The sequence below is a fragment of the Denticeps clupeoides genome, chromosome 18, assembly GCF_900700375.1.
Source record: "Denticeps clupeoides chromosome 18, fDenClu1.1, whole genome shotgun sequence".
Lineage (NCBI taxonomy): Eukaryota > Metazoa > Chordata > Actinopteri > Clupeiformes > Denticipitidae > Denticeps > Denticeps clupeoides.
The window spans coordinates 1,468,190-1,495,577 of NC_041724.1; the positions used below are offsets into that span (position 1 = coordinate 1,468,190).

General features: G+C 45.3%; 1 protein-coding gene across 1 annotated transcript in view; it reads left to right on the plus strand.

Moving 5' to 3' along the window:
* The first annotated feature begins 3,102 nt into the window (after window positions 1-3,102).
* LOC114768537 (leukocyte cell-derived chemotaxin 1-like) overlaps window positions 3,103-27,388 on the plus strand; it is a 43,379-nt gene continuing 19,093 nt past the window's right edge. Inside the window, exons 1-4 of the mRNA XM_028960890.1 lie at window positions 3,103-3,456; window positions 6,069-6,203; window positions 24,608-24,748; window positions 27,096-27,203. Of these exons, the coding sequence (XP_028816723.1) occupies window positions 3,409-3,456; window positions 6,069-6,203; window positions 24,608-24,748; window positions 27,096-27,203 (432 nt within the window). The 5' untranslated portion in view covers window positions 3,103-3,408. The remainder of the gene's footprint in view (window positions 3,457-6,068; window positions 6,204-24,607; window positions 24,749-27,095; window positions 27,204-27,388) is intronic.

A 27,388-nucleotide genomic window follows, 5' to 3' on the forward strand; every position in this document is an offset into this window, starting at 1 on the left:
ACAGTTTTTACCCTGGTATTTTACGCATATGAACCAGTAGTAGTGTAAAATGCATGTTGTTTTGTTCTGAAGAGCCCATTTTTATTTCTGTCTGCACTGCTGGTTACAAGCTGTGTACATTGCGAACCGCATGTGTGTGTGGAGCTGGAGGGCCCTGTCGCTAAATAGGCTCCCGGCCGGGACGAGCAGCTCTCTCTCGCCGTTATCTGTGTCCTTGTCCGGCGGCGGCCGCGACCAGGCGCAGGCGGCGCTGTCCTCGGAAGATAGCGGGATATTGTGGTCGATTCCGCAGGCGACGGCTGCGCGTGGGATGTGTCTTTCTCGCTGATCCCCGAGTCGCTGGCGACAAAAAGGAGGAGGTGTGGGCGGACACTGAGGCCATTGTCTTTAAATGCAGAACCTGTAGGAACGCTAAAAGAGGACCTCGGCCTCCATGCGCTGAATCCAATTAACCTCCAATGAAAGAGGAACACAAACATCGTGTCACCCGCTTGCTCTGGAAGTGTGTGTGTGTGTGTGTGTGTGTGTGTGTGTGTGTGTGTGTGTGTCGGGTGGCGTATAAGCTACTCAAAAGGTCCCGTCCATCAAACTCCTTTGCATGCTCCGCATTTCCTCCCACCGCCTGCTCATCTGTCACCGCAGCCGAATCCGGGATTCGCGGAGTTGTTGATGTCGGCTAACGGGGCCTCCAGGGCCCGGCTCGTCACGCAACTCGTTACGAAATGTGGCCGCAGTCGCAGCCTGCCCCTCGCGCCTGTTTATGTGGCCCAGACCGGAGCACCCGCCGACTGGCGGTTCGACAAACACCGCGGCTAAAGCAGTTAGGCTCTCCTGGGACGCGACTGAAAGCAGGTACGGCGTAATTAACTTGGAAGAGGAGAAGCTTCGCCGATCTGATGCAACGTTGATGCTTAAAGTGGAAAAAATATATATATATCTATTCTTTTCCCACAAAGATTGTTCTGACTTTTTTCCCCCCTCCCCTGTTTGTAGATGTAAGCCAGCATTTCTGCGGGTGATGAAATGAGATCCGCCGGCTGGCTGACAGCTCCCCTCACTTCAATGGCCAGAGCCGCGCAATCGGGGCGGCCGGGGTCTCGAGAAAGTCCCCTCCGCCTGGCCACCTCCCGCCGTATTTATGAACTAATAATTCGTCGACTTCCTGGTGATAAAACACGAGCAGCACTAATGGGAGCCAGCAGGGCCAGTAACCCCAGGGGCTTCTCAACAGGAGCTGGCAACTCTCTAATTAACTCACCTATTAAGACAACAGGGACTTCATGAGAGTGTGTGTGTGTGTCTAGTACGTGTATTTCTAGCTTCTTAACTAAGAATGCGGTTATCAACAAAGCCCCGCACAGCTGGCGTTCGCACAAAGCTCTCAAACGGAGCGTCGAATATCACATGCTCCCTAATTAAAGGAACTAACAAGTGCAAGAAATCATCATTTCAGGGCACAAAAGCCGAGAGGCTTCTACCAAGCAGGCAATATCTGCTCCACAAATCTGTTCCTGGCAAGTTTTACAAACTTGATCAAATGAAATCACAGTTTGCTGCTTTAAATAATTGTTTTTGCTTTTTACAAAAATATTTGAGTACGTAGAAATTCAGAAAAAAGGCTGAGCTGCTGCTTTTCAGAAACTCAGAAGACTGTTCTGGAACACGCCTCTGTTAAACAGTTGAACCTTGAAGAAATGTACAGTACAGGCCAAAAGTTTGGACACTTTCTCATTCAATGTGTCTTTATTTTCTTTATTTTCAGGACCATTTACGTTGGTAGATTCTCACTGAAGGCATCAAAACTATGAATGAACACATGTGGAGTTATGTACTTAACAAAAAAAGTTGAAATAAGTGAAAACATGTTTTATATTCTAGTTTCTTTGCTCTGATTACTGCTTTGCACACTCTTGGCATTCTCTCGATGAGCTTCAAGAGGTCGTCACCTGAAATGCTTCTCCAACAGTCTTGAAGGAGTTCCCAGAGGTGTTTAGCACTTGTTGGTCCAGCTCACCCCAAACCATCTGGATTGGGTTCAGGTCCGGTGACTGTGGAGGTCAGGTCTCCACTTTTTGTTAAGTACAGAACTCCACATGTGTTCATTCATAGTTTTGATGCCTTCAGTGAGAATCTACCAACGTAAATGGTCATGAAAATAAAGAAAACACATTGAATGAGAAGGTGTCCAAACCTGTGGCCTGTACTGTACATGATTGATTTGAGCCCTTGAGTGTTGATTCCTTCGGACCACAATAAAACAGTAATTATAACGAAAATAAGAAAAATCTTCTCCGACTTCTCCAGCTTCTTGCTGTCTACCCCGATTCCTGGTTAATGGGATTGCTCCGATGCTGACATGACTCTTTCTGAAAGGCCTCCATGATTAACTCGAGCAAAATGTCAGGTTAGCTTCATCGCGCTGAAAACACGAAACAAGAAAAAGGCTGACAAAGCCTCCCGACTATCAGCTTCGACACGGTGACTGTGCACTCCAACGAGGAGAATGTCCGCCACCCTCTCAGCAGCTATCAGAGACGGGGCGGCGCTTTTTATTCTACTGACAACGCCGTGTGATGCCTTAAATGGAAGAGGTGCAAACTTTGAGGTTCTCCTACAGGCATTGGGACCACAGCTGTGCCAGTTACTGTTACTGTTTTACAGACAGATAAGATGTTTTTGCATGTTTTCTACCTTTTATACCGAAAGCAGATTCTAAAGCAGCTGTTTCCAGCAATCTTCTAAATCCGCATTTTGGCTCTCATCAGACCACAATTAGCAGAGATTAAAAAGGTGGAAAAAAAGATTTTTTGTTGATATTTTTGAGTGCATTTTATTTGGTTATTCTTGCCACTGGTCCTTACGTGGAAATATAAGATGACAATAAAGGAACGTCGAACCGTGAGACAGATCCAGGGGTGACAATTCATTACAAGCCTTCCAGGATTACAGAGGAACTGAGGGAGGTGCACTTTTTCCTTTACTATAATTCTGCGTTTTGGCAGATTTATGGCACTCATAAGAAGGAGGTTGCATGTGCCGTCCCCGAGCTATTTGTTAAGGAGGCTGGCCTTCCGCCAGATGCTTCCAGATGTGTCCCTGTTTCCCCGTGAATTATATCTGCACCGCGAACCGGCAGCTCCCGACTGTAAAGACGTCGCCCGGGCTCGGCGAGGCATTTTTCAACCAAATGCCGCCGAATTAAAGGAGCTCGCAATTAGGACAGCGCCAGTGCCAACCGTGCATGTGTTAAAGTCTCTTCTCTCCTCGCGTCTGCAGGGGTCGTCCGCTCGGCTGACGACGGGAGCCACAAGTGTTAAAGTAATTCCACCCCAGTCCCAGCCTCCCTCGCTCCGAGAGCTACTCCCAGCCCGCCGCCGCCGCCTCGGCTCTGTTCACTGCAGCCCGGAGATGGAGCGTTGCACCCAGTCAAGCGGTCAACAAGCCTTCTGGAAAGATGTGAGTTAAGTAGAAACTTCGCACGTCTTTTTCGTGATGCCTTGCTAAACCACGGTTGCATGCCGGGTTGCGTGCCAGAAGCAATGTGCTCATGCACTGTTTATATATATATATAACATTTATATATATAAAATATCATAATCATCCTGAAAAGCACAGCAATGAACAAATATCTGTTGCAAAATGACGGTTATGTGAAAATCATTTTTTTTTATCAAGTCTCATTGTTCATTAACAACAATAACTTAATAATGTAATTTTTAATATATATGTATTTTACTGTCACGCATTTAGAACAATGGACAGGAGGTGTGTGTGTGTGTGTGTGTTCATGGAGAAGCTGTAGCCCCTGCAGTTCTTGGAGAGTAAAGAGAGTGAGAGTGAGTGAGAGAGAGAGAGAGAGAGAGAGAGAGAGATGGAGACTGGAGGGAAGGGAAGGAGTGAAAGAGAAAACACCCAGAAGAAAATCAAGAGAAGGATGAAGGTGCATGAGAAGGAGAGAGGAACGATGGATGCAGTTCATGTTTATTTCACTCTGGAGACCATACTTTCTCAGCTTCTGTTCTGGCTTTCCAAGAATGCTGCCAAGTTCAGGCTTCCTGAAGTCTTCAACCTTCGTTTGAAAAGTTTGGAGGATATGAGACACTCCTCCTGCCCTAATGTGATCATGCGATCAAGGTGGTCGGATAGTTCTGCTGGACCTTCACCAACGGTCTGTGTGTTTTGGAAAAATTCTCCTGCATTCCATGGTCTCGGGTTCCAGAAGGGATCTTCTGCTGTCCAATGTCATCCCTGCATCAATCACCCTTCTTTAGACTTCATTCCTCCTCGTTCGGCGTCATTCCCTCGGTCTCTCTCTGATATGAAGCAACACGTTCCTCATTCTCCATCTCACGCCTTCATTCACAACAAACACGTTCCTTTTTCCCAAAGTCTTACTCAATTTCTTTCGGCACAGCGGGGACCCTGAGGCTCATCCGCACCCCCGAAACCATCTAATACCATTTTACTGCCAGACGCCTGAGCGTTGTCCCGAGTTGTCCACATTCCGAGCAGCCGGAACGTTGTCCTCTAGTCAAGTTTCCACTGCTTGCGCAAGCGCCTCTTCCTTCGTCCACGCTGCCAGGTTTGGGCTGGGAACGTCTGGAGGTGTGGTTCAGTGCCCTCCGCAGTCTGTCCAGGACTAATTAGTAAAGGCCAAAATGTTGTACTCTGTGCAGTATACTGCCTGAAATATAGATTTTATACATATAAACATGATGAGAATCGTATTTGCAAAAAGTTCATGAAGACTGAAGCTGGGTGTGAGTCTGCGGGACAAATGAGTTCCAGGCGGCATCTTCTAAAAGGAAACTCCACTGCTCAGGACAAAACCTCGTCTTCATTAACATGTGGCTCTAAGCTTGGTGGAATCAAGTCCAAAGGGAAAATCTGGGGGCGGCTTTAATAACCAAGAAGTCGGGCATCTCTGAAGGATAAACATTTTACATTTACGGCATTTACCAGACGCCCTTATCCCAGAGCGACTTACAATCAGTAGTTACAGGGACAGTCCCCCCCTGGAGACACTCAGGGTTAAGTGTCCTGCTCAGGGACACGATGGTAGTAAGTGGGGTTTGAACCTGGGTCTTCTGGTTCATAGGCGAGTATGTTACCCGCCAGGTTACTCCCACCCTACCCCGACGTTGCTGTTACTTCTGACAAAGCTCATAGCGTCCAGCCTGCTTCCACAAGGAGCTGCGGACAGAACGCACTTTCAGTTCGGAACCAGATTCTGCACAAAATCATCTTTTAGGGATGAGCAGTCACCATGAAAGGGAAAAATAAAACTCTTGACCTTTTGTGCTTTTCACTCTGCAGAGCTACTTTCAAGCACCCAGATTCAGAATAATAACTTTTTTTTTTTTTTACACCAAAATGAAAAAAGGCAACTTGCATAAAACTCTGCGGCATCTTTTTAGGCTTTGTTTGCTTTTTTCCTTGAATGCGACACAATTCCGAACTGCTTCGACTCTGATGTTTTGTTCATTCGCTCCCAAATGTTTTAGGTCATTTCAAGGCACCAGTTTACATTTACATTTAGAGCATTTATCAGACGTCCTTATCCAGAGTGACTTACAATCAGTAGTGACAGGGACAGTCCCCCCCTGGAGACACTCAGGGTTAAGTGTCTTGCTCAGAGACACAAGGGTAGTAAGTGGGATTTGAACCTGGGTCTTCTGGTTCACAGGCGAGTGTGTTACCCACTAGGCTACTACCACCAGTTGCATGTGCCACTTTTGAAAGTATATGTACTGGCCATTAAGGCCTGCTCAACTCATTTTTTGCTATTGAATTGTACAAAATTATTATAAAATCATATAAGGAAATCATATGAATCACACATTTATTTAAATTGTTCTGCATTCTTGGTCACAACAAAGCAGGAGCTTCTCTGTTCTGACCTTGAACTGCAGGCCATGGTGCTTTCAGAGGTTGAATCGTGGAGAATGGACAGTAGATGAATTCAGACTGCAGGTCTGCAAAGCCATGTCGGATCTCGTGATCGCCTTAATGGTGTGGTCTTTAACCACAGTATAGCCATGACTGGACAAGCTGTTTTCTTGTGCTAGGTGGAGGTTGGCAAGGAGAATCAGCCCAGGTTTCGCCGTTATCGCCTGGGAGCCGTTGTTCTGGGACTGGTCTTCCTCATGCTGACCTTCTGCATCTTCAGTCTGAGATTCATTTGGTCCCCAAGCCCAACTAAGGTGAGCACTTCTGCATTTATGAAACTCGACCAAGCAACCAAGACATCAACGTTCACAGTGGCACTGGACTGGCTGATTTAGTGAAAGCAAAGAGCTCTTAAAATTCAGATACTCCTGTGCCGGTAGCCCTGCCACTTCTGTCCAATTTAAGGCCTGATGTCCACTAAGAACACGGACGACATTCCAATTTGCCCACGGTTCTCTGGCCGTTCTGCCTGTAATTGGGGTAAACTCTTGTCCCTGCAACTTATCTTGCAAAAATCATATTCAGTCCCCGCTGACTGAGTCTAGTTTCTGCAAAAATCGTTTTTTCATTCTCATCTTTCCCACAGAAAAAAGCTCATTTACTCTCCAAGCTTCATCCAGCAAGTCAAACTGTGGAATCCAGTTGGTACTAATTTATGAACAGGCACTTCTGCAAAAACCAAGGGATTCAACTAAAGCAAGCAGCAAATGGCTAAACTGCTGTATGGTATTTATGGTTGCAGAAGTGTTTTGTGTGGGATTGTGGGTATTTTTGCATAATTGTGTACTCTACCAGTGTATACCCTGCTGTAAAAAGCAGTGTTGACTGTAAAATATGCTATTTACATCAGGCTGATGAAGGTAGCCATCAGTCTGTAGATATAGTACGTTGACTATGAAAATATACTGTATTTGTACAGTTAATTACTTGTATCACATGCTCAGAGGACGTGCAAACTGCTATCAGAGATAAATTGATTGTGATCAGAGATCAGTGATTGTGAAGCACAGCCCACGGTGACAGAGTGAAACGTGTCCTCTGTACTTAACCATCACCATGACAGGCGCCCGGGGAGCAGTGTGTGGGGACGGTACCTTCATAAAGTGGACCCCAGTGGTACCTTGGCCGATTACGGGTCCATTTCCTTAGCTGATAGGCCACCACTGCCCTTGCCCCTGCCCCTGCTCTGTGGCCAGTGCTGCTTGAACCCAGGTCCAAACAGGCTCTGACATGTATCACCACACAATGCAGTAATATTCTAAAATTTCATACCACATGGTGTTGCTGTACAAAAAAAGAAATCAAAATATAATAACTAGATTTGTAACCGTCTGACCTTTCCCTGGTTTAAGTTTTATGATAAATGTAAATATAGCGATAAATGGTCATTGATTTACATAGTCGTAACTTCTTTGACTGCTTCTTGTTTACGACAAAGCCAAGATTTAATATGAAGATAAGGTTATGAAGATATTTGATGATAATGAATGTATGATGCATAATTGCTTAAGTTTAATTAATGGCAATTGTTTCAAAGTCTGTATCTAAATATTCACACATTTTGCAAGGAATTAATTGTGATTATTTGCAATTAATTATTGAAGCTAAAACCTAAGATGTAAAATGTAATTTGTAAAACTATTATAAAAAAATCCTCTCGTGCTTCAACAACACCTCAGTTAAATAAAACCAGGGGTCTGGTAAGTTCACCAAAGTTCCTGTGGCAGCAACAACCTTTCTGTCTGTTACAGTGTCCGTTAGGATGAGAAAAACATAAAAAAAAAGAGAATAAACTGGGCTCAGCCTGTATCCTTGCACGGCACATGAATATGAATAAAGAGACATCACTGTCCTGACTGGGTTTAACCAAAGCTGCCGAGTCAGCGAGAGTCCAGCACCTTCACAAGCCTCTTAAAGGATATGGATTGAACATCTCTTCAATTGTCCTTGTTAAATATTTCATGGCGTAGTTAGTCGGGCCATCTTCTCCATTTTAATAAGTTGTGCTCTCTCAGGCCGCGGCTGTCGGTATTGTGGGGCTGTGGGTGTCGGGCGGAGCTTTTCAGAAACGCAGCTACTTGAGTTTGATTAGAGGCTCCCAATAAAACAACAATAAAAAAAGAAATAAATGTGTCACCAAGACAAATGAGGAAATCCTGGACCTGTCCAGATAAGATTCATGGTGCTTTTTCTTTGGGAACCTTTAGTTCAACAGAACTATGTCTGAACTTTTCCAACTTTTTTCAGTGGTTCAGCACCATTTCAGTGGCTCTGCACATTTCATTACATGTACAGCAATATTACAATCATCAAAAATAAGGTTCTTTTGCCTGGCACCAGCGAAACATTATTTTATCTATATTGATAATGGACAGTTTGAGTGGAGGTGAATAAAAATAATGGCACGCTGCTTAGTATGAAAAATACATTTCATGCAAAAAGCGTGACCCGAGCTTCTGTTATTGTACTTATGGACGCTGATTGGACAGCTTGTATGCACAAAGAAGACAGCTCTAATTAAAATGAAACTGTGGACGAATGAGGAAACATCACCATCTGGGCAGAGAACGAGATCCAGAACTAGCTGGACGTTAAACTCGAAGATTTTCAGAGAATATTGCAGCCCACGGGGGAGCCAGGCCGCATCTGCGGCCCAGATTCGTGACTTCCTGCCCCCGGTTGCTTCCGAAGACGGGCAGAGAACTAACGGCGAGCAGAAGCAGACGTTCCGTGTGCATCAGAAAAGACGCCAGAGACTTGTTGCCTTGTTTGTGGCCTCTCCACCCTGCATGCTAAAGGCTAAGTGCTGACACCAGCGGTGCAACTTGCTCAGAAACCCAAACTCGGCTATGAATATTTCAATCGGCGACTTTGCATATTTCAGCGCAGCGTTCCCGTGGCGGCCGCGACGCCCCTTCTCTTTTCGGGCCAAAACCGAGGCTCTCCGACCGGCCCGCAAGCCCTCATTAATTATTCCCATGCTCTCAAAAGTTGTAGCCCCTGACAAACTAATTAGAAGTCAATACATCAATATTGCTGGAGATTGCCTCCTTCTGCTCCCGAGTGCAGCAGCACAAGTGCTAGTGGTCTCCTGTGCCCGGTTTTTGCATAAACTGCCATGGAAAGGTAATTTGTTGAGCGTATTGTATTTCAATATGACATGCTAATCACTTGGGAACTTCTTTTAATTACTTGCAAACATATGTTGTTACAGAGGCTCGGGGAAGATAAAGAGCTTCTTCCCGCCGTCCTCCCCGCCAGTGTGTGTTTTAATCACATGAGGTAACAACCCAAATCCTCTCCCCGACTCGAGGCAAAGTGGCTCAGTCTGCAGAGAGTTCTTCACCACGTCCTCATTACTGATGTGAAGTCGGAGGGGTCCGCGGGGGATCGTCCTTGCTGCAAAAAAACGAGAACGAATATGGAGTTATGGACACGCGCAATAATCACGGGGAGTTCCGTACAGCCAGAAAATCACCGCGCAACGTCGTTTTAAATAATCGATTACGTGCTGCACTGCATTGCTTCTGAACTGTGCACGTCTGCACTGAGATGCGTCGATTATGAGACCCAGAACAGTACGGTTTTAACCAGGATGAGATGAATTTATTCTGCATTATTGTCTGGTTTTTCTTTTTTGATAATGGACAGAAAAAATCACCAATTGTAATACATTTACTTCTGCTTTACATGTTCCAAGAAGAGGCATCGGAAGCAATGATGGTAGAGTAACCAAAAACAACCACGTGCACGAGGCAGAAAGAACTTGGGGCTCCATTTCCAAGCTCGGTGCACTCAGTGTGGAGCTTGTTTGCTAGTGCAATGGTAATGATGTTTGTGCATTTGAAGTTTTGATTTATATAATCTAGAATGAGGAAGTAGTGTGAAGGACAGCTGTCAATCATCTGGCTCCTCCCAGTTTAAGATCTTTTGATGAAAACGTCATTAAAGACCGTGTTCTCTTCTTCAAGATACAGGTGGTTCTTTTGCACTCTTAGTGTTTCATCAACAAAATCTAGTTTGTATTAGTATTATTATTATTATTCTGTTCTTGACAAGTTCGGCCTTATCGGGGCTCTTAGTTTTTTGACTCTCAATCTATTGAAACCGAATGAGAATTGCTGGTGTCTTCGTCTTGTAAGTCGCTTTGGATAAAAGTGTCTGCCAAGTGAAGTGAAGTGAAGTGAAGTGAAGTGAAGTGAAGTCAAGTCAAGTCAAGTCAAGTCAAGTCAAGTCAAGTCAAGTCAAGTCAAGTCAAGTCAAGTCAAGTCAAGTCAAGTCAAGTCAAGTCTTTCTGTTTCCTTTTGGTATGTGCTCTCGTTTAATAAAGACCCGTTTCAGATTTATCCTGGTTAGTTAGCAGGTGAAAGTTCTCTTGAGTCTATAAGGTAACAATAACAATTGTTTTAATTATGAAGTCGGTTTGATTAAAATAAAAGTTTTTGGCTATTTTACTAGGTACAGAATTGCATTACTGAAAATAAGAGTAAAATAGTCATGGATAATTCTGACTTGTTTAGTCGACTGAAGCTTGACTAGATTAAACCGATTCTGGACGTGGTCAATAACGGCTAGACTGCAGCTGGAATTGAGACAGGCCGCTGAAAGCCGCTATACGCTGCACGTAGTGGCCTCAGTGGCAGCGGGGCAGTAGAAGTTCTGGAGACTACAAAGAAAAGGAGAGACGACCCCTGCAGCAGTCGAAAGAACTGGGCAGAAAGCAGCACAACAAACTGTGGAAGTGCTGGAACTCGCTGGGCGGTGAGCGAGGAAGAAAGACAGCGTTTCAGTGCACCGCCTCAGTGGCCCTTCACCTCCATCCTTTCCTTTCCCTTCTTTTTTTTTTTTTTTTATTGGTTTGTTTTGTTCCGTCGCCGCATTTCCTTCGGCCTCCGAAGTCGTGGCCAAACTGCATCTGAGGCGCGTGAGCGTCGGGCTTTGTGAGGTTCGCTCCCATTATTGAGTCGCCCACCTTGCTCATGAGGGGTCGGGCTTTAAAGGCCCTCGAGCCGGGAGGTGGCGTCTAATGAACAACACTGCACCTGCTCACGCCTAATGGTCGCCGGTGCACGCCGGTGTACGGCACCCCTGTGTCCCGTAGGCTCTCGGCAGTCCCGCCAATCGCCTGCGGCGTCATGAAAACGCGGGGTGGAGATGGGCGAGCCTGGGGACCGCGGCGCGTCTATTAATGCTTATTTATTTCGCCATTGCAGGTGCCAGTCGGCCGCCATTAAAGAGTCCTGTCAGTGTAGCTCTCAGCTTGTCTTCTTCGCTGATGGATGGAGGTGGTATTTAGGAAAAGCAGGGGCGCTTTTATGTGGCATTTTCCAGCTCTTTTTTTTCCCCCCTCCATTATGTGACAGAATTCTGCTTCAAGCATTTATATAATAATTAAATCTGACATGCAACAAAGTCTAAGAGAAAATATAGCCAAGACCGAGAACGCGATGATCGTTTAAACCTCTCCATCGTCACGGAGCATTTATTTATTTTTGAGTTTTGAAAAATAAATGGCTTGTTTTCGACGTGACTTTAAAGACTTGAAAGCCGGCGTCAGTGAAGGTGTTGCCCGGTGCTGAGAGATTTTGCATCATTGCAAACTCTTTCATGACCCTGCCTTCAAGTTACAAGCCGTGGGCAGATTCGGGCCAGAGAGACGTGAATGTGGCTAAAATCAAAAGAGCATAATTTATTGTGTGCGTGTGGGAGTACCGGGCCCTTAAATCTCATCATCTTCTGCTACTTGGGTGCCTGCTTGAATTTTCGAAGTGAAACGGAACACTGGGGGTGAGCGGGGAACAGGAAAAACACTTATCTTCTCTTAAATTCCATTCATTTTTACCGGGCTGCTTCTGAAGGAGCTGCGCAGACCCCGGCTCTTCAAACACACTTTCTCAACAGGAAAAAGAAACGTTCTCTCCTCCTCCGCCTCTCCGAATTTCACTTGCTGCCGCCAAGCGTGCTCCCCAATCTCCCTGCTGCTCTTTGGATCCCCCAGTCCCAGGATTCTGCTGTTATTGGGGCCGCTCGACTCTTTAGGAGGCTTGTACAATAGCCCAATAAGGGCTAAATGTTCAATAAACTATCATGTCTTATAAAAATTTGCATTGTGCAATATGGATTACCAGGCAACCACTAAGAGATGGATCCGATCTCGGGCTTCAAATTCTAATTCAAATTCAAATTTTATTTGTTTTCTCCACCATGTGCCTTTATTCTCCACCATGTGCCTTTATAGTATATTGTGTTTTTAAATTTTATACATTTGCTTATTTTTATACCTTTTGTATTTAATGTCATTGTTGTATTTAATGTTACTTGTATGCACAATGCGTCTGAGACTAACGCAATTTCAATTCTCTGTATGTCCTGTAGATGTGGCAGAATTGACAATAAAGCTGACTTTGACTTTTGACTGATGCATAGTCATACACGGTATGATATGCAGTGAAATACTTTTAGCGACTGCAACAGACCACAGTATTGCAAATGTTGCGAGTATACAATGAACCAATATGCAAATATTGCAAACATAACCAAATATTAATCTTTTATGTCTTTAACATAAAATATGTGTAACTGGTTGGGTGAAGGTGTGCAAATGGGTGAAAGACAATGTTTAAAAAAATTGCAGTAAAGTAGAAAGAGCAAAGAGTCCAGAGTGATTGAAGTGAAAGTGCTGGAGTTCTGGGAGCTCTGGGTATCGGAGGAGAATAAACTCGGATCATCCAGTCCAGAACCCAACAAAGCGGACAGAGCTGAACAGGAAGCGCTTTTGTTACTCCATACGGCACGACTTAGCCAGAAATTGCATGCAAATGTTGCTGTTGCCCCCCAGATATTTTCCAGCCATTGTTAATAAGGAAGCGTGAAGAGGTGGCATGTTCCCTGATGAAATACTGAACAGGGCAGGACTGGCGTCTGAGAGCGTCTTTTTCTGATTTACAGCGAGGGGGGGTCGGGGAATTCCCCTTCCTGTGATTACATAAACGTCTTAGTTAATTTTTAACCGTGTGCATTAGAGTCCTACGCGATTCGGCGCATGGTTTTTTTCTACAGCATACTGAGAAACAAACAAGACTTGTGAGAAGATCTCAGTATGAATAAAATATCACACGGCTAACCGTTTCTTTCTACATGACACCAATCTGACAAGGCACACATGTCTAAATAGACAACTGAATAATTCATCGCTGCGACACAACACATATGAAGCAACGTGACGCTGTTTTTAAAAATCTGTGGACGCATCGTGCTCTGCATAGCGAGTATACGCACGTTTCATAACCAGTTTCTACCTCAACTTATCTAGACTGTAATGACTTATGGAATAAGAATTATTTTACAGCCATTTTAACATTGTGAGACTGTAAGGTTTGCAGAGAGTTTTGTAGTCTGCTGAGCGAACTTTACTTTACTTTACTTTGCAGACGCTTTAAAGGAGAAGACACCAGCAATTCTCATTCGGTTTCCATAGATTGAGAGTCAAAAAACTAAGAGCCCCGATAAGGCCAAACTTGTCAGGAATAGAACATGCAGGGGAATTGTTAAGTGCTAGACGAGTTTTTTTGTGAGTGTGTGTGTGTGTGTGTGTGTGTGTGTGTGTGTGTGTTGGACTCGTTCGAAATACTTTTTGAACAAGCGGGTTTTCAACTGCTTCTTAAAGGTGGTGGTAGCTCGGCTAGTCGAATGGAGTGAATGGAGTGAGTTGTTCCACCAGCCAGGGACAACGAAGGAGAACAGAGTGGATTGGGATCAGAGACCCCGTGAAGAGGGAATTTTCAGTCTCGTATCGTGTGCAGATCTGAGAGGGCGTGCAGGAGTGTAACTGGCTAGTAGTGTGTTGGTGTAAGAGGGAGAACTTCCATTTACAGCCCTGTAGGCAGCATCAAGGATTTAAACTCGATGCGAGCATCTACCGGAGCCGGTGGAGAGAGGTGAGAAGAGGCGGGTTGTGGGTGTGTTTCGGCTGGTTGAAGATGAGACGGGCTGCCACATTTTGGACCATCTGGAGTGGTTTTGTGGTGACTGCAGAGGCTCCAATAGTCAATAGAGTCCAATAGAGTTACAATAGTCGAGTTTAGAGATGACCGTTGCCTGGACGAGGAGCTGTCCCCGATCCGTGTATTATGCACAATACAGCCGATTGAATGAAGAGCTTTCAGCAGGTTGGATTCATGCATCTGTTCACTGGTGGTCAGTGCAGAGTTTAAATCTGGCTCTAAGGAGGCCTGGGTTTCAGCATCTTAGGGCTCTCCGTGTGGAGGATGCACCGGAAGCCTTACAGTGGCCCTAAACTCTAGAAAACGCAAGGCTGCACTCTTTACTTTACTTTACTTTACTTTATTTGGCAGACGCTTTTATCCAAAGACACCAGCAATTCTCGTTCGATTTCTATAGAATATCAAGTATACAAACTAAGAGCCCTGATAAGGCTTAGACTTGTCATTGAAGAGCATGCTCGGAGAGTGTTGGGTGCTAGACTAAGAAAAATTATAATGTATTTATACATTTTGTATTTGTTTGTTCAATGTGTATGCATGTGTATGTGTTAAATTTGTCTGTAATATTTTTGGAATAAGAGGGTTTTCACCTTCTTCTTAAAAGTGGTGATTGTCTCGGCTAGTCGTGTGGAGGAGGGCAGGTTGTTCCACCAGCCAGGGACAACAACGGAGAACAGACATGATTGGAATCGGAGACCCCGTGAAGAAGGAATTTTTAGTCTCCTTTCGTTTGCCGATCTGAGAGAGCGTGCAGGAGTGTATCTAGGTAGTATTGTGTTGATGTAGGAGGGCGCAGTTCCATTTACAGCCCTGTAGGCAAGCATCAAGGATTTGAACTCAATGCGAGCAGCTACCGGGAGCCAGTGGAGGGAGGTGAGAAGAGGTGTAACATGGGTGTATTTTGGCTGCTCTGAGAGTGTTTGCAATTCTCATATTATTACGATACCGTGCTGGAGATGCACCCATCCTCCTCTCGAGAACGTCATTTAAAAAAAAAAAAAAACAATAGTCAAACACTTAAACAGCCCTTTCATGTAAATGCCTTTTTTTAAGAGCCTTGAGGGTATTAACTGTGCTAATTGCCACTTTGGAGAAACACCTCAAACTACAGGTCATTTAGCCGCTAACGGCCAGCAGTTGAGCCGAAATGGCCTTCATATCTTTGTATATATAAAGCGTGGCGGGTTAGTCTTGCGTAGTCCAGGCACCGGGCAGCTTCTCTCCTACATATTACACCGGATCCGCAACATAAAATCCGAGGATAGGTCAGGTAAAGGTGTACTGTCACGGTGACACAATCGCCCCTCTTATACACAAAAAGGGGGATTTAGGGGTAACACTGGACAGGGCAGATTTATTCCGATACCAGCAGGTTAAAAATGCCGACAATGCCAGTCCATACATGTGTATTTAACACGAATGTGCGCTAAAAATAACAATACAAGTCGCCTGTTGTATGAGACACCAAATAATTGAATTAGATGTACAATCAAAAAGCATCATATCATTTTCTGTTGGAAAGAACTACTGATTTTAATGTTGTCCACTTATCTTTTTTGTAGATAATATCATTTGTAATTTTGATTTATAATGTAAAGGACACCAGTTTTGTGTGCCCGCTGAGGTGACTTCTAGATAACGTTGACATATCAGACATTCTTGAGAATTTATATAATGCCCCCCAAAAACAAGATTTATCTAAAAATGCATTGTTAAGTAATTATAACGAACCAGAAAATTCTGAAGAATGGGTGAAATACTCTATAATGTCCCTGTGAAGAGTTAATTTTTTTGGTTACTATAAAATGGTTTTGTGCATTGTTCATTGGTGAATATATTATGTACCAGGGCTAACTGGCTATAACAGGATGGCGATTATGATGATTGCTGCATTTACGGTGCTGTTATCACTGCACGCCACATTCAAAACACAAAAATCTCCACTTCAGAGCCTCGCAAAAGAACACGTGCTGCCGCGGCCCTAGACATTCATTCCAGATGATCCGTGAAGGCAAAAAAAAACATAAATACATTTCCCGTTTTCATGGTAATCTCATCTCTGCTCCACGCACGTGGTTGCAGGCCACCTACGCCATCGGAGCGATAAAGAGCATCACCCAAGTGCGCCCTGCTCCGCATCTCACGCTCAGGAGCGCCATTTAAACTGTCTACCAACTGCAGCTTCCTTTCTGGGCCACGCGGTGGGTGAAGTGCGACGCCCCGTGGGATCGACGTGGCAGGAAGCACGAACCGGAATGCGCTCGCCATGTGCAGGCGCCCAGAGATGCTATTTTAGTTTGGGGCCAAACTGTCAAAAATCTGAAGTGCGAAGGAAAGTTGCTGAAGCTTGCGGCTGTGGCACAAACCCCACGTTACTTTAGTTTGGTTTTCAGAAGACGTGGACATTAGCCCGGCCGGGAGTCACCTTCCTCGGGTGGGCGAAGGTCGCGCGATCCCCCGTGAAAAAAAACCCCACCCTGCGCATTAGCTGGCCTGAATAATTGTGAGGGACGCTCTCGCAGTCATGGAGATGCCCAAGCGCGCCCGAGCCTTAGCACGCGGCCTTTGATGAATTTTTCATGCTGTATTCATGATACTTTTATCGTGGGAGAAGATTGGTCATGTTCAAACACAGAAGGCCTATTCAAAAAGAACAATCACTGACATGGCAAGAATATCTTCAGAGTCCACTTCATACGGTCTGTGCAGACATGAGGAGAGAGAGAGAGAGAGAGAAGAGTGTAATATGCAGCACAGGAATGACAGAATCGTGGGAGGGGGGGACTGGCAGGTTCATGCATTATGGATCGGCTTGAGCTGTTGGGTCTTGCAGACGGGTACCATGTTGAAAATCCTGCCGTCCCTTGAGAAAACTCTTCTCTAAATGCCATCGAGGGATGAACAATGAAGGGTTTTTTTTTTTCCGTGTCGGTGCCAGCGGTCGACTACGTTAGCGAACACGCCCCGAGTCATACAGCCGGGGTCGGGCAACGGCTGAATTCTGAATTTTTACGTTCCGTAACGGAATACATTATTGAATAGATTCACTGGCATTTTTTTATGGAGTACTTTTGGAAAAGCAGAAACCACAACGCTCATGCCTGTGGGTTTTATGGCAAGTTCGATAGTTCGAAGTCCCAGAACTGGCATATTAGCATATTCACCAAACTCCACAATGAAATACAGCACTGACACGTATTCTGAAACGAATTTTCATTGTTGCTAAGTAACTGTATTGTAAATATTGCTGAATATATCATTTTTGCATTCCGAATGCGTGTCACTGTTACGGATCGCTCGCAAAATGTAGACAAATTGGAGGGCGGCGGTGGAGCAATTTTGCCGATTTTACACGCAGGACAGCGATTCCTCAACGCCCCAATTAAGCCAAAAATAACGACCACGATAACCTCGGGACGGAAGTAAATCACAAGCTCGCCATGAGCCACATCGACGGGACATAACACAAACAATCCCCCCACCGAAAGGCGCGGCCAAGGGCACCGGAGTTATTCCTTTCTTTCGCCAAACGCCAACGGAAAACAATACTTCAGACAACAATGTCCCGGTCGGCGAGCGGAGGCTCACAATGGCCCGCTGACCAGAAGGAAATGCAATTGCTCCCTCCGTTCCCCGCAGAACGCGGCTCTATTACCGGCACGGTAGCTGGTGTCGGGGTGATTTATTGCGGGACGGGACTTGAGTTGTTTAAAATGGCCAGAGCGATTAGTCATGTATGCGCCGGTGCCGGAAAAGGGGACCTGAGTACTCCGGGCAAATTAAAAGCGGCCGCGGACGGTAGTCGGACGTGGCGAGCGACGGAGGTCCCCCGGGGGGCCGAGGGAGGCGGGAAAGTGGGTCATTTCCCGCTTGATACCCCGGAAACGTTGCCCGGACCCCACGTTACCAAGCCTCAACGACTCTGGAGGTAAATATAGAGGGCCGGGCTAATTCAGCGTTCCTGGGATACACATCCGCTTCCATTATGGGTTTTTTTTTCATTATGGGCAATTCTTATGTTCTACCTCTGCCAGCATCTACCCTGGCGCAACAGGCTCCGCTCGGTGCGTGGCTGGCCGCGATGATATTTTAAAAGTGTAATACGTCTCCGTTCGGAATCTATTAAAAATCATAATTGGATTTTTGAAATTCCACACTGCCTCAATTTAGGTAAAACCGTTTACTTCTAGTGAATATTTATCAGCGCAAGTCTGAGCAATGAGAATTTTAATGACATCCTTAGCGCAGCTTTATTGGAGAATATTGGGGGCGATTAAAGCATGTAGTGCTGTGTCACACCTAGTTTTGGGATGAATGGGCTTTGCCTTTGTGTACGGCACTTATGTACTTCAGTGCTCGGGATTCGTGGCTCCGAGAGCCAATTTAACTCGGCACTATTATAAGAACTTGTGGGGTAGGAATGAAAATAAGGGGGCAATCTTCGGGAACTATATATACACATCCGCAATTAAACCCGCCATGCGTACCCATGTGTGCGCACATACTGTTAACTTGCCTTTTCTTTTCTTTTTTTTAATGCTGCACGGACATAGGGCAGTGGTGGCCTAGTGGTTAAGGAAGCGGCCCCGTAATCAGAAGGTTGCTGGTTCGAATCCCGATCTGCCCAAGGTGCCACTGAGGTGCCACTGAGCAAAGCACCGTCCCCACACACTGCTCCCCGGGCGCCTGTCATGGCTGCCCCTGCTCACTCAGGGATGGGTTAAATGCAGAGGATTTCACTGTGTGCACTGTGTGCTGTGCTGCTGTGTATCACAATGACAATCACTTCACTTTCACTTAAATAACATCAGAAATAACCTCTTCTGGGCATTGAAGGGTCCATCTCCCTCTTCCAGTAGTCTTCGATGTGAGATATAATTTTTTAGTGATCTCCACAATGCTCTAAACACCAACCAGATGCGGCCTTCCGTAACAACTATATGGGAAATATTTCCCCAGCAGCAGACCCTGTACATGTGAGCACCATCTGGACCTTCTCCACTGCAGCTCTGACCGCACGGTTCCTCGTTTGACCTTTGCCTCCTTCTTCTACTGCTCCCGTTGTTGTCACCAGGGTGGGAGGGAGACACAAGCACTCGCTTTGCCATTACTCTTCATCTACTGGCCTCTCTGCTTGAGCAGAAGCTCCTTCTGTTTGAGCGGGTTGGGGGGAAATTATTCCCTGAGAGATGAAAGTCGCGGCGCGGATTTAATAAAGCAGTCTTTCATTTTCATAATGGCGGCCGGCATGCTGTGGGGTGGATAAGAGAGATATAGCTGTTGAGCTGCGCGGGCGGTAGCGCAGTACACGTTTTTTTTTTTTTTTTTTTAAAAACATATATAGGCACTTAAAGAACACACACACACACACACACATGCACGTATGCAATCTCCAAAAAACAACAGTGGTGAGGAGTGCTCAACCCAAGGGAGAAATTTGCTCTGCTCATGTGACCACCCATGTGAGCAGTGAGCGTTGCAGCCCAGTTAAATCATAATTTGCGGCGGTACAAGGGTTCTGTTGTAGCCCTGAATGGAACGCCGAGGCGCCCTGCGGAGGCCGGGAGAAAGGAAATCTCAAAACCCTGCCACCGAATTCCAAAACTAATTGACTTGGCCACAGTGCAGACATTTCAATCAGTCGTACGCTAGGAGGGCAGGCTTTGCTAGACGTACGCTGTTCCGTTTGATGTCACTAGGCGAGAAGCTGCTGGAATCAGACACATGACACCCAAGTAGTTCCTTAAACGGCTTATCGCGAAGACAAATGTAACGCAGCACAACAAGCAGTCTTGAAAACCCAAGATCCGGACACTTCCTCTGAACATGTCTTTAATTGGCAGGAACCAGTTCAATCGGACGCAACAAGTTCTGAGTCATTTTCCAATGAACTCAGATTTTTTACTAATAGATCAAATTATCTGCTTATTACTGTCTTTGTGGTCTAATATTCTGGTTTATCCACGATCATTTCATATCTATTCATTATACAAAAATCCCCCCACTACATTATAAAATGCCAAAATAAGGTCCCAAACTTTGGCCCTTTTAATGATAATCATGGCAACACACATTCACAAGCACCTAAATAGCATTCAAAAATTGGTATAATTAAAGCGTGGGATGCTTCTTTTCATATTCTCTTGTGATTTCATATCTTCATTCATCACATCCATGACCCCCACAACCCTTTTATCATTCTGAACCCAAGTGATGACAAATTTATCACAAACTGTTATAAGAGGGACTATGAAATGGCCCATTTATGTATTAATTTTGATTATTTTTCCTGGTAAATCTCTTATTATTGGACCTGGATATGTGAAATTCACACTCTTCCCCCGGCCCTCTGTCAGATGGATTTATCACAAACAACATTATAACAGTATTTCTTTCCTACATTAAACTTTATTTCTTACATAAAGATTTTATGATTGCACAGATAATTAAATGATCTTGTTTCTCTACAACAAAGTCCATTAAAGGCCTCCTTCATGCTTCATATTATACTATAATATACATATACATGATGTAGTTGACATCAGCTGCAAAAGAAAAATGCAAAAAAATTACTTGCCCTTTACAAGGTTTGATTTCGAACAAGCATTTTGGAATAATTGAAGATTAAAATTCAAAAGCCACCAATATCATGCCATGTTGGGAGGAGAGTGAAGTACAGGCACTCAACATGGTGAAATAACAGTGCTTTTAATTGAAAAAGGTTTTTGCTTTTATATCAGTCTTAGTTGTCCCCTAATACTGTATCTGAAGTCACTTGCTGAAATTCAGCCTTGGTGCCTTGCTGTTGCTTTAAATGCTAATGAGGAGGAGAGAGGCGGGGCGAGGAGGAGAGCGGCCTGTAGAAGTTGAGGTGGAATTCACAGAAATGACTTCATCAACACCATCCACCAACCACAATGTTTGGCGCAGACGGGAAGTCATGTCGGGTTTCTCCCCTTGTGACGTCATAAGGGGACAAATTCCAGATCCGACCACCTGAGCTGTCGCTCTCTGGAAGTTGAAGCAGAACGACCAAAACACTCTTTACACCTGTCGCCATTTCTAGCCACTGCAGGACCATAGACAGGCTGGGGGAAATCATATTAATGTTCCATCATCTCACAAAGTGCAATTTTAATGTCAGGGGACCTTTAATGAATGCAGTGAAATTAAGTGCTGTGCTGCAGTGTATCACAATGACAATCACTTTCACTTTCAATCGTGCCACCTGCTAGTCCAGTGTCACCTCAGCATCACACTCAAAATAAGGTTTTGTCCCATTCCAAACAATGAGCGATTATACATTACACTATTTTTTTGTTTTGTTCATACATCTACATTCAAATAAAATGAATGTCAAGAAATCTGTTTTAGCGCAGAGGTCTGTGGACGAATAAATTTACATTTACAGCATTTTCCTGACGTGCTTATCCAGAGCGACTTACAATCAGTTGTTACAGGGACAGTCCCCCCTGGAGACACTCAGGGTTAAGTGTCTTGGTAGTAAGTGGGGTTTGAACCTGGGTCTTCTGGTTCATAGGCGAGTGTGTTACCCACTAGGCTACTACCACCCCCATATTAATGCACCTGTCGGTGGTGGAGATGGAATGAGAGACGGAATGCGCCACGCCCGCTGGCTCTTCTGCAGCTATGCAGTGCGGCTTCCTTGACGCAACAATCGCACGTGTTCATCCATGAGCAATGTCCGTCGGCTGGACCCATCACGTAGCTCCTGGATGAAGAGTCCAGCTTATTTCCTTTTAGACTGGAATTCTCTCTGTTGTCTCTGCTCTCCTGCGACTGGAGGCTGGTCTTTTTCTTTCTCCATTATGGCCAGCGAGGTGGAGAGTTTATATTTCTTGTTTCTGTTTATGAGTCGGGAGTCTGTTTTCGCTCATTTCCTATTCCGCTCTGCCCGGACTCCACAAGATCTTCTGGGATTGGCAAAAATCTCATTTTATTATGTTTAGGTAGTGGATGTAGCACATATCCATCTTGAATTGGCTCTTGAGGACTGCAGGGGAAATAAGCCTGGAGTTTCTATTCTTCACGATGTGTGGATTCGATCCAGGTCGAGCTGGCGTGTGTTTTGTTTATTATTATTATTAAATGCACTAATTTACTCTACAGTTACACGTCCGCCAAAGAAGAAGTAATATTTCAGAATGCCTGACACATGCACAGTAAACCTGGGAGATTGTGCAACGTCCAGAAAGTCTTGTTGTTGTAAGGCCATCTTTCAACTCATTGCAACAGCAGCTTATACACCGAATTGTCTTCAGACTTTGCTCTGTGCATCAGATCCGATCTCCCTGTGCTTTCCTATGCATGAAGGGAGGGAAGATAATTCAATAATTCAACGCCAGCGTTATTATTCCGAACATCGCCGGCAAAAAAAAAAAAAAACCTTGAGGCTGTAAACAAATTTTCTGACCGATATAATGAAGGCTTAGAATTGAAGATTGACTCGGGGAAGCAGTTGATTGTGTGGTAACGTGAAACAGCCATCATTTTACACGGAGTGGCGTGTAAAGTCGCAAAAGTGTTACAATTGCGTTGCCGCATTTCTGCTCGAAATTCCATCACGCCAAAGCATTCCGTCTCCAGTCCCGCCGTCGTCTGCGGACGTTGCAGGCACGATGCGGCGCTCAATGGACTCATCCCTCAGCCAATGATTTGCCACAGGGATACGGGCATAAACGTCGCGTCGCAGCGGGGTCTTAAATCCCCAGCTGTAGACTTCAGAGCTCCGCCAATCGAGTCATTACGTCTGGCGCTCAGCGCATTGGCCAGGACGTGAAAGGATTGTGAAGGCCCACGTGAATCGGCTTTCTGCTCTTTACTCTGCGGGGGGGGGGAACAATGATAGTAAAATAAATAAAACGAATTGGCCCGTCGCTGAGTGGCCTCGGCGAATTCCCCCATTGTCGGTCCACACAATCTTTACAGTGTAATTACCCTTAATCACAGCTAATTACTCTACTTGCCTCTTCCCCATCGGGCCATTTTCACGTCCGCGTCGTGGCTGATCCATGTTAATGGTCATGTCTCTGTGCAGCGACCGTTCTTCTGCCCCGATTAGCACTAATATTGCATACAGGATCATTACATGCGGCTGGTACGACTTCACGCACCTTCACCAGGACGACGGCGGCAATCGGCAGAATTCGGCAGACGGAATTCATTATTTTCGCCCGTTCGCAGGCGTTTGCTACTGTAAATTGCCACCGAGGCAGATTAAGATGAACTCAGGGCCGTATTTCTCATCATAGCCCTGCGCTGGCATGAATATTAATGGCCCGCGGGTATGAAACGTTGTGGACAGTGAATGAGGGCGCTCGTGCGTGCTGCAGAAGGCCGCGCAGGCAAGGAGCTGTGGTGAGCAGGTATGGCAGAGAGAGTGATCATATTGGGGCAGCGGTGGCCTAGCGGTTAAGGAAGCGCCCCCGTAATCAGAAGGTTGCTGGTTCGAATCCCGATCCGCCGAGGTGCCACTGAGGTGCCACTGAGCAAAGCACCGTCCCCGCACACTGCTCCCCGGGCACCTGTCATGGCTGCCCACTGCTGATGGGTTAAATGCAGAGGACAAATTTCACTGTGTGCACCGTGTGCTGTGCTGCTCTGAATCACATGTGACAATCACTTCACTTTAAAGATCATGATCATAAATAAATAGTCTTTTGGGCAAAGCATATGCTGCTGGTGTGTTGAAAATATGCATTTTCAACACACGTAAATGTTTTATGTCAGAAACTTCATTATTCAGTAACGGCATGCTATAATGCTCAATAAGGGGTCAGCTTGTAAGTGAAAGTGAAGTGATTGTCATTGTGAAACAGTGCAGCACAGCACACGGTGACTCAACAAAATGTGTCCTCTGCTTTCAACCATCACCCTTGGTGAGCAGTGGGCAGCCATGACAGGCGGATCGGGCTTCGAAGCAGTCAACCTTCTGAATGTGGGGCCGCCACCACTGCCCCGTTCTCTGTGCCTCGTTGTATGGGTCATTTAATAAATTAAACATATTTATTGAAATGAGGCTGATTGCTTCAACTTGATTGATTGTTTTATATTTATTTGCCCATAAACTAAGTGCAAAACAGCAAAATAATTACTTTGGCAGGTCAGAGTAGCCGCTTTATAACGCCATGACGTTTTGTGTTTCAGATGTGGAGTGTGTGGAGTGGGCCTTTTCCTTTCCCCCTTTCCTCACTCCTTTTCCCCAAGTAGATTCCTACACGTTTGTCCTGTAATCCAATAAAAATTTGTCCAAGCACAGGTCCTCCCTTTCCTTGGTGTTGTGAGGAGGCAAAATTATTAAAACAGTTGTTTAATAAAAAAAACCTCACCAAGTGGTGGAAATCAAAGGCAAACATCTACCCTCATCTACCCACACTTTTCTGAGCCGTGTCCTGTTTTTATTACACAAAACGGGGAAATGAATAATTGGGGCTGAGTTTCGGTAAGTTACCAAGGCAACGTCAGCATCAATATATGCTATATACACGTGTGTGCATTGTGGATTAGGAGCAGAGTGAAATTTACGGAGAATTTACGTTCATGTTTCTTTTCTTTATGGTTTTTATGGCTTTGGCTGGTTAATGGAACAGGGCCCATTACAGATGTGAAACTGTGTAATATGTGTGCCATGGCAGGTGTATGACCACCAGTACAAAGCCGTTCTGGATGGCATGGAGACTGACGGTGTGATGGAGATCGACCCTGCCCACCGAGTTGAGATCTTCCGGATGGGGAACAGCAGCGACGAAGTCCTAGAGGTCCACGATTTTGAAAATGTGAGTTTTTCCTCTTTGTTCAACGAGACTCCTGGGTTCTGTTATTCTGTGATTCAGTTTCTAATTATTAAAAGATTTTCAGGCACCGCGTGGAATTGGACGCAAAATACAAATTCTCACCTCTGACATCCAAGAGAAATCCAAGTTTTCCCCCTGTCCACGTCTCCCTGTAGACGTTGAGCAGCACTGACAGGCTGTTTTCCCTCTCGTTTGGGCCTGCAGCGCCGGAGTAAATCTGCGGCGGAGACTTTCGGCATTCCACGCGGTGCAGACCGTGGCTGTGGTGAAAAACGAAATGAGGCGTCGTCATTGTAGTGAACATTCACTGAGTTCAGAACTTGTTTTTTCGAAACGGCACCCGAAAAACTGGAAAATACCTTCTGCTCTATTGTCTCAGGCAACCGCTCTGAATAGCCCCAAGGAATCATGGGAAAAGGAATTAGCGATAAGAATTCAACAAGCATATAAAGCACCCGCGTACCCGCCAGCACACACACACACACACACACACCAGTCATTATTCTGCCATGTACAAAAAGTAAACAAAAGTTTCCAAACTTTCCGTGACGAACGTCTCGGAAAAGACATGGACACGGCTGACAACTTCAGCGTGACAGTTCTGTCCCGGCGACACGTCGTGTTTGTTTTCCCAGATAGCCCTAATTATTAACCAATCTGACAGCAAGACGCCGGCAACGGTGACCTTTAACCTCGGCCGAGATTGATGCTTCCGATCAAGTAGCCGCTTTGCCGTAACGCTGTCTCTCTGCATGACGGCGGCCTTTAAAGAAATTATTGGCGGAGCTGTGGTCGGGGAAGGGGGGGGGGTGCTGTTGTGTTGGGTTTTCTTTCTTTAAATCACATCCTTTTCCCATTTCTTATCCCGGTAATGAAGTGTCTTTTCTTCATTTTCTGCTTGACCAGGTTCAGTAATCATTGTGTCGCATCAACCGGATTGTCCCGCCCGCTCGGTAGCGGCTCGCCATTCCGGCAAATTGAACAGCGACTCATCACAATAATCTCACACATAAACATTATGCCGTTTTTTTTTTTTAATACTCTGCTCAGAAACTCCTTTTTTTTTTTTTGCACGCTCGCCGTGATTGGTGTCATCCCGATCTCCTTTGGCGTCGTCCACGCCTCGCCCAACAGATGGGTGTGAGCCGTGACATTGAAAAAGATGTTCAAAAGCAGAAATAATTCAATTCAAGATGAAATCAGGGCTCCTCGTGACACCGGATCGCTGCACGCCACTGTTCTCTTATTTGGCGTCTGGTTTTTAAAAAAATGGTACGTCTAGAGAAACAGCTTTCATGCTTTCAATCAAAAAGACTGGAGTTGTGCACGGCGGACAATCGCGAATGAATAACGCGGGAACGTGAAAAGGTGGGATTCAATAGGCGCCTGAAGGCTCGAGGACACTCCGCTCCGAAAGAAGGTATCGATCAGATACAGAAGAGGGTCTTCAGTAGCTGAACATCAGCTTTATACACCACAATGGAGCTGATTATGAATGATCTGGTGCGGCCTTTTCAAAGACTACAATTGGCAAAACTGCTTCATCAGCTCTTCACTCGGCCAGCAGACAGATATTAAAAGCTGCATTGCCGTTTAAACAGATTCCTTCCGCCAAGACCAGAACAGTTCTAATGGATCGTCCATCTAAAAGTGACGCTCGAGGTTAAGTGTCACGAGCCGGTCAGAAAGGGGTTACTCCGGACCGGAGTTTCACGGTTGTCCTGTGTAATGTTCCCTAATCGTTTTCACCTGTGTCAAATGTATAAAGCTGCCCTGTTCGCTTCTGGAAGTTATGTCCCATGTTCACCGGCGGCATCGGATGTCTCCCCTGTCCTGTGCTTCACAATTAAACCCCGGTTTCACGATGCCTTGCGATTGCGTCCTTCCTTCCACGTCTTCTCGTCACCTCTTCGTCCTCTTCTCCGTGCACCTGCCTTGTCATGCCAGCATGGTTGTGACATTAAGGTTGAGTGTTGAATTATACAGTTGCAACATTTTATTAGCGCAAGTTCATCTAAAACATGGTAATTTGGGGAAAAAAAGTATTGGCTGTAAATATGAAGAAAGCAAAAAAAAAAAAAAAAAGTTTACATTGAACAATTTTATCTTGATTTAATTAAATTACGAAAACATCTGAAGGTAAAACAAAGTAAAAAAAAAAAAAAAAGACTTGCCAATACAGAAATATTGTAGACAGATTTAAAAGGATCACTGGTTTTAAGGTTGTTAATAAAAGGTTAATGGGGGGCTGGTGAAAATGCGCTTGACAGCAGGTAAACTCACTAATTAATGTCGCATAATTAAGTTGTCTTTCCTGTCCAATCTCCAGGGTTTAATGGGAATCCGGTTCTCCAAACACCAGAGATGCTACATCAGGAGCCAGACCAAGGAGCTGCCCAGACTTGAAGATGCGGAGGTGGAAGACGCTGGCGTGGTGGTGCGTCGCGGCCTTATTATCTCCCGGGGACTCGGTCCCAACGAATAAACAAAGCGTAATCATCAGGAATCCAGACATGAGATGGAAGCTCCTGGCGTTCCAACCCTTCTCCCCGTGCACACAGAGGACGCTCTGTGAAACCGGCAGAAAGCCACAGACCCATGAAGCCTTTGTGGTGCACATCA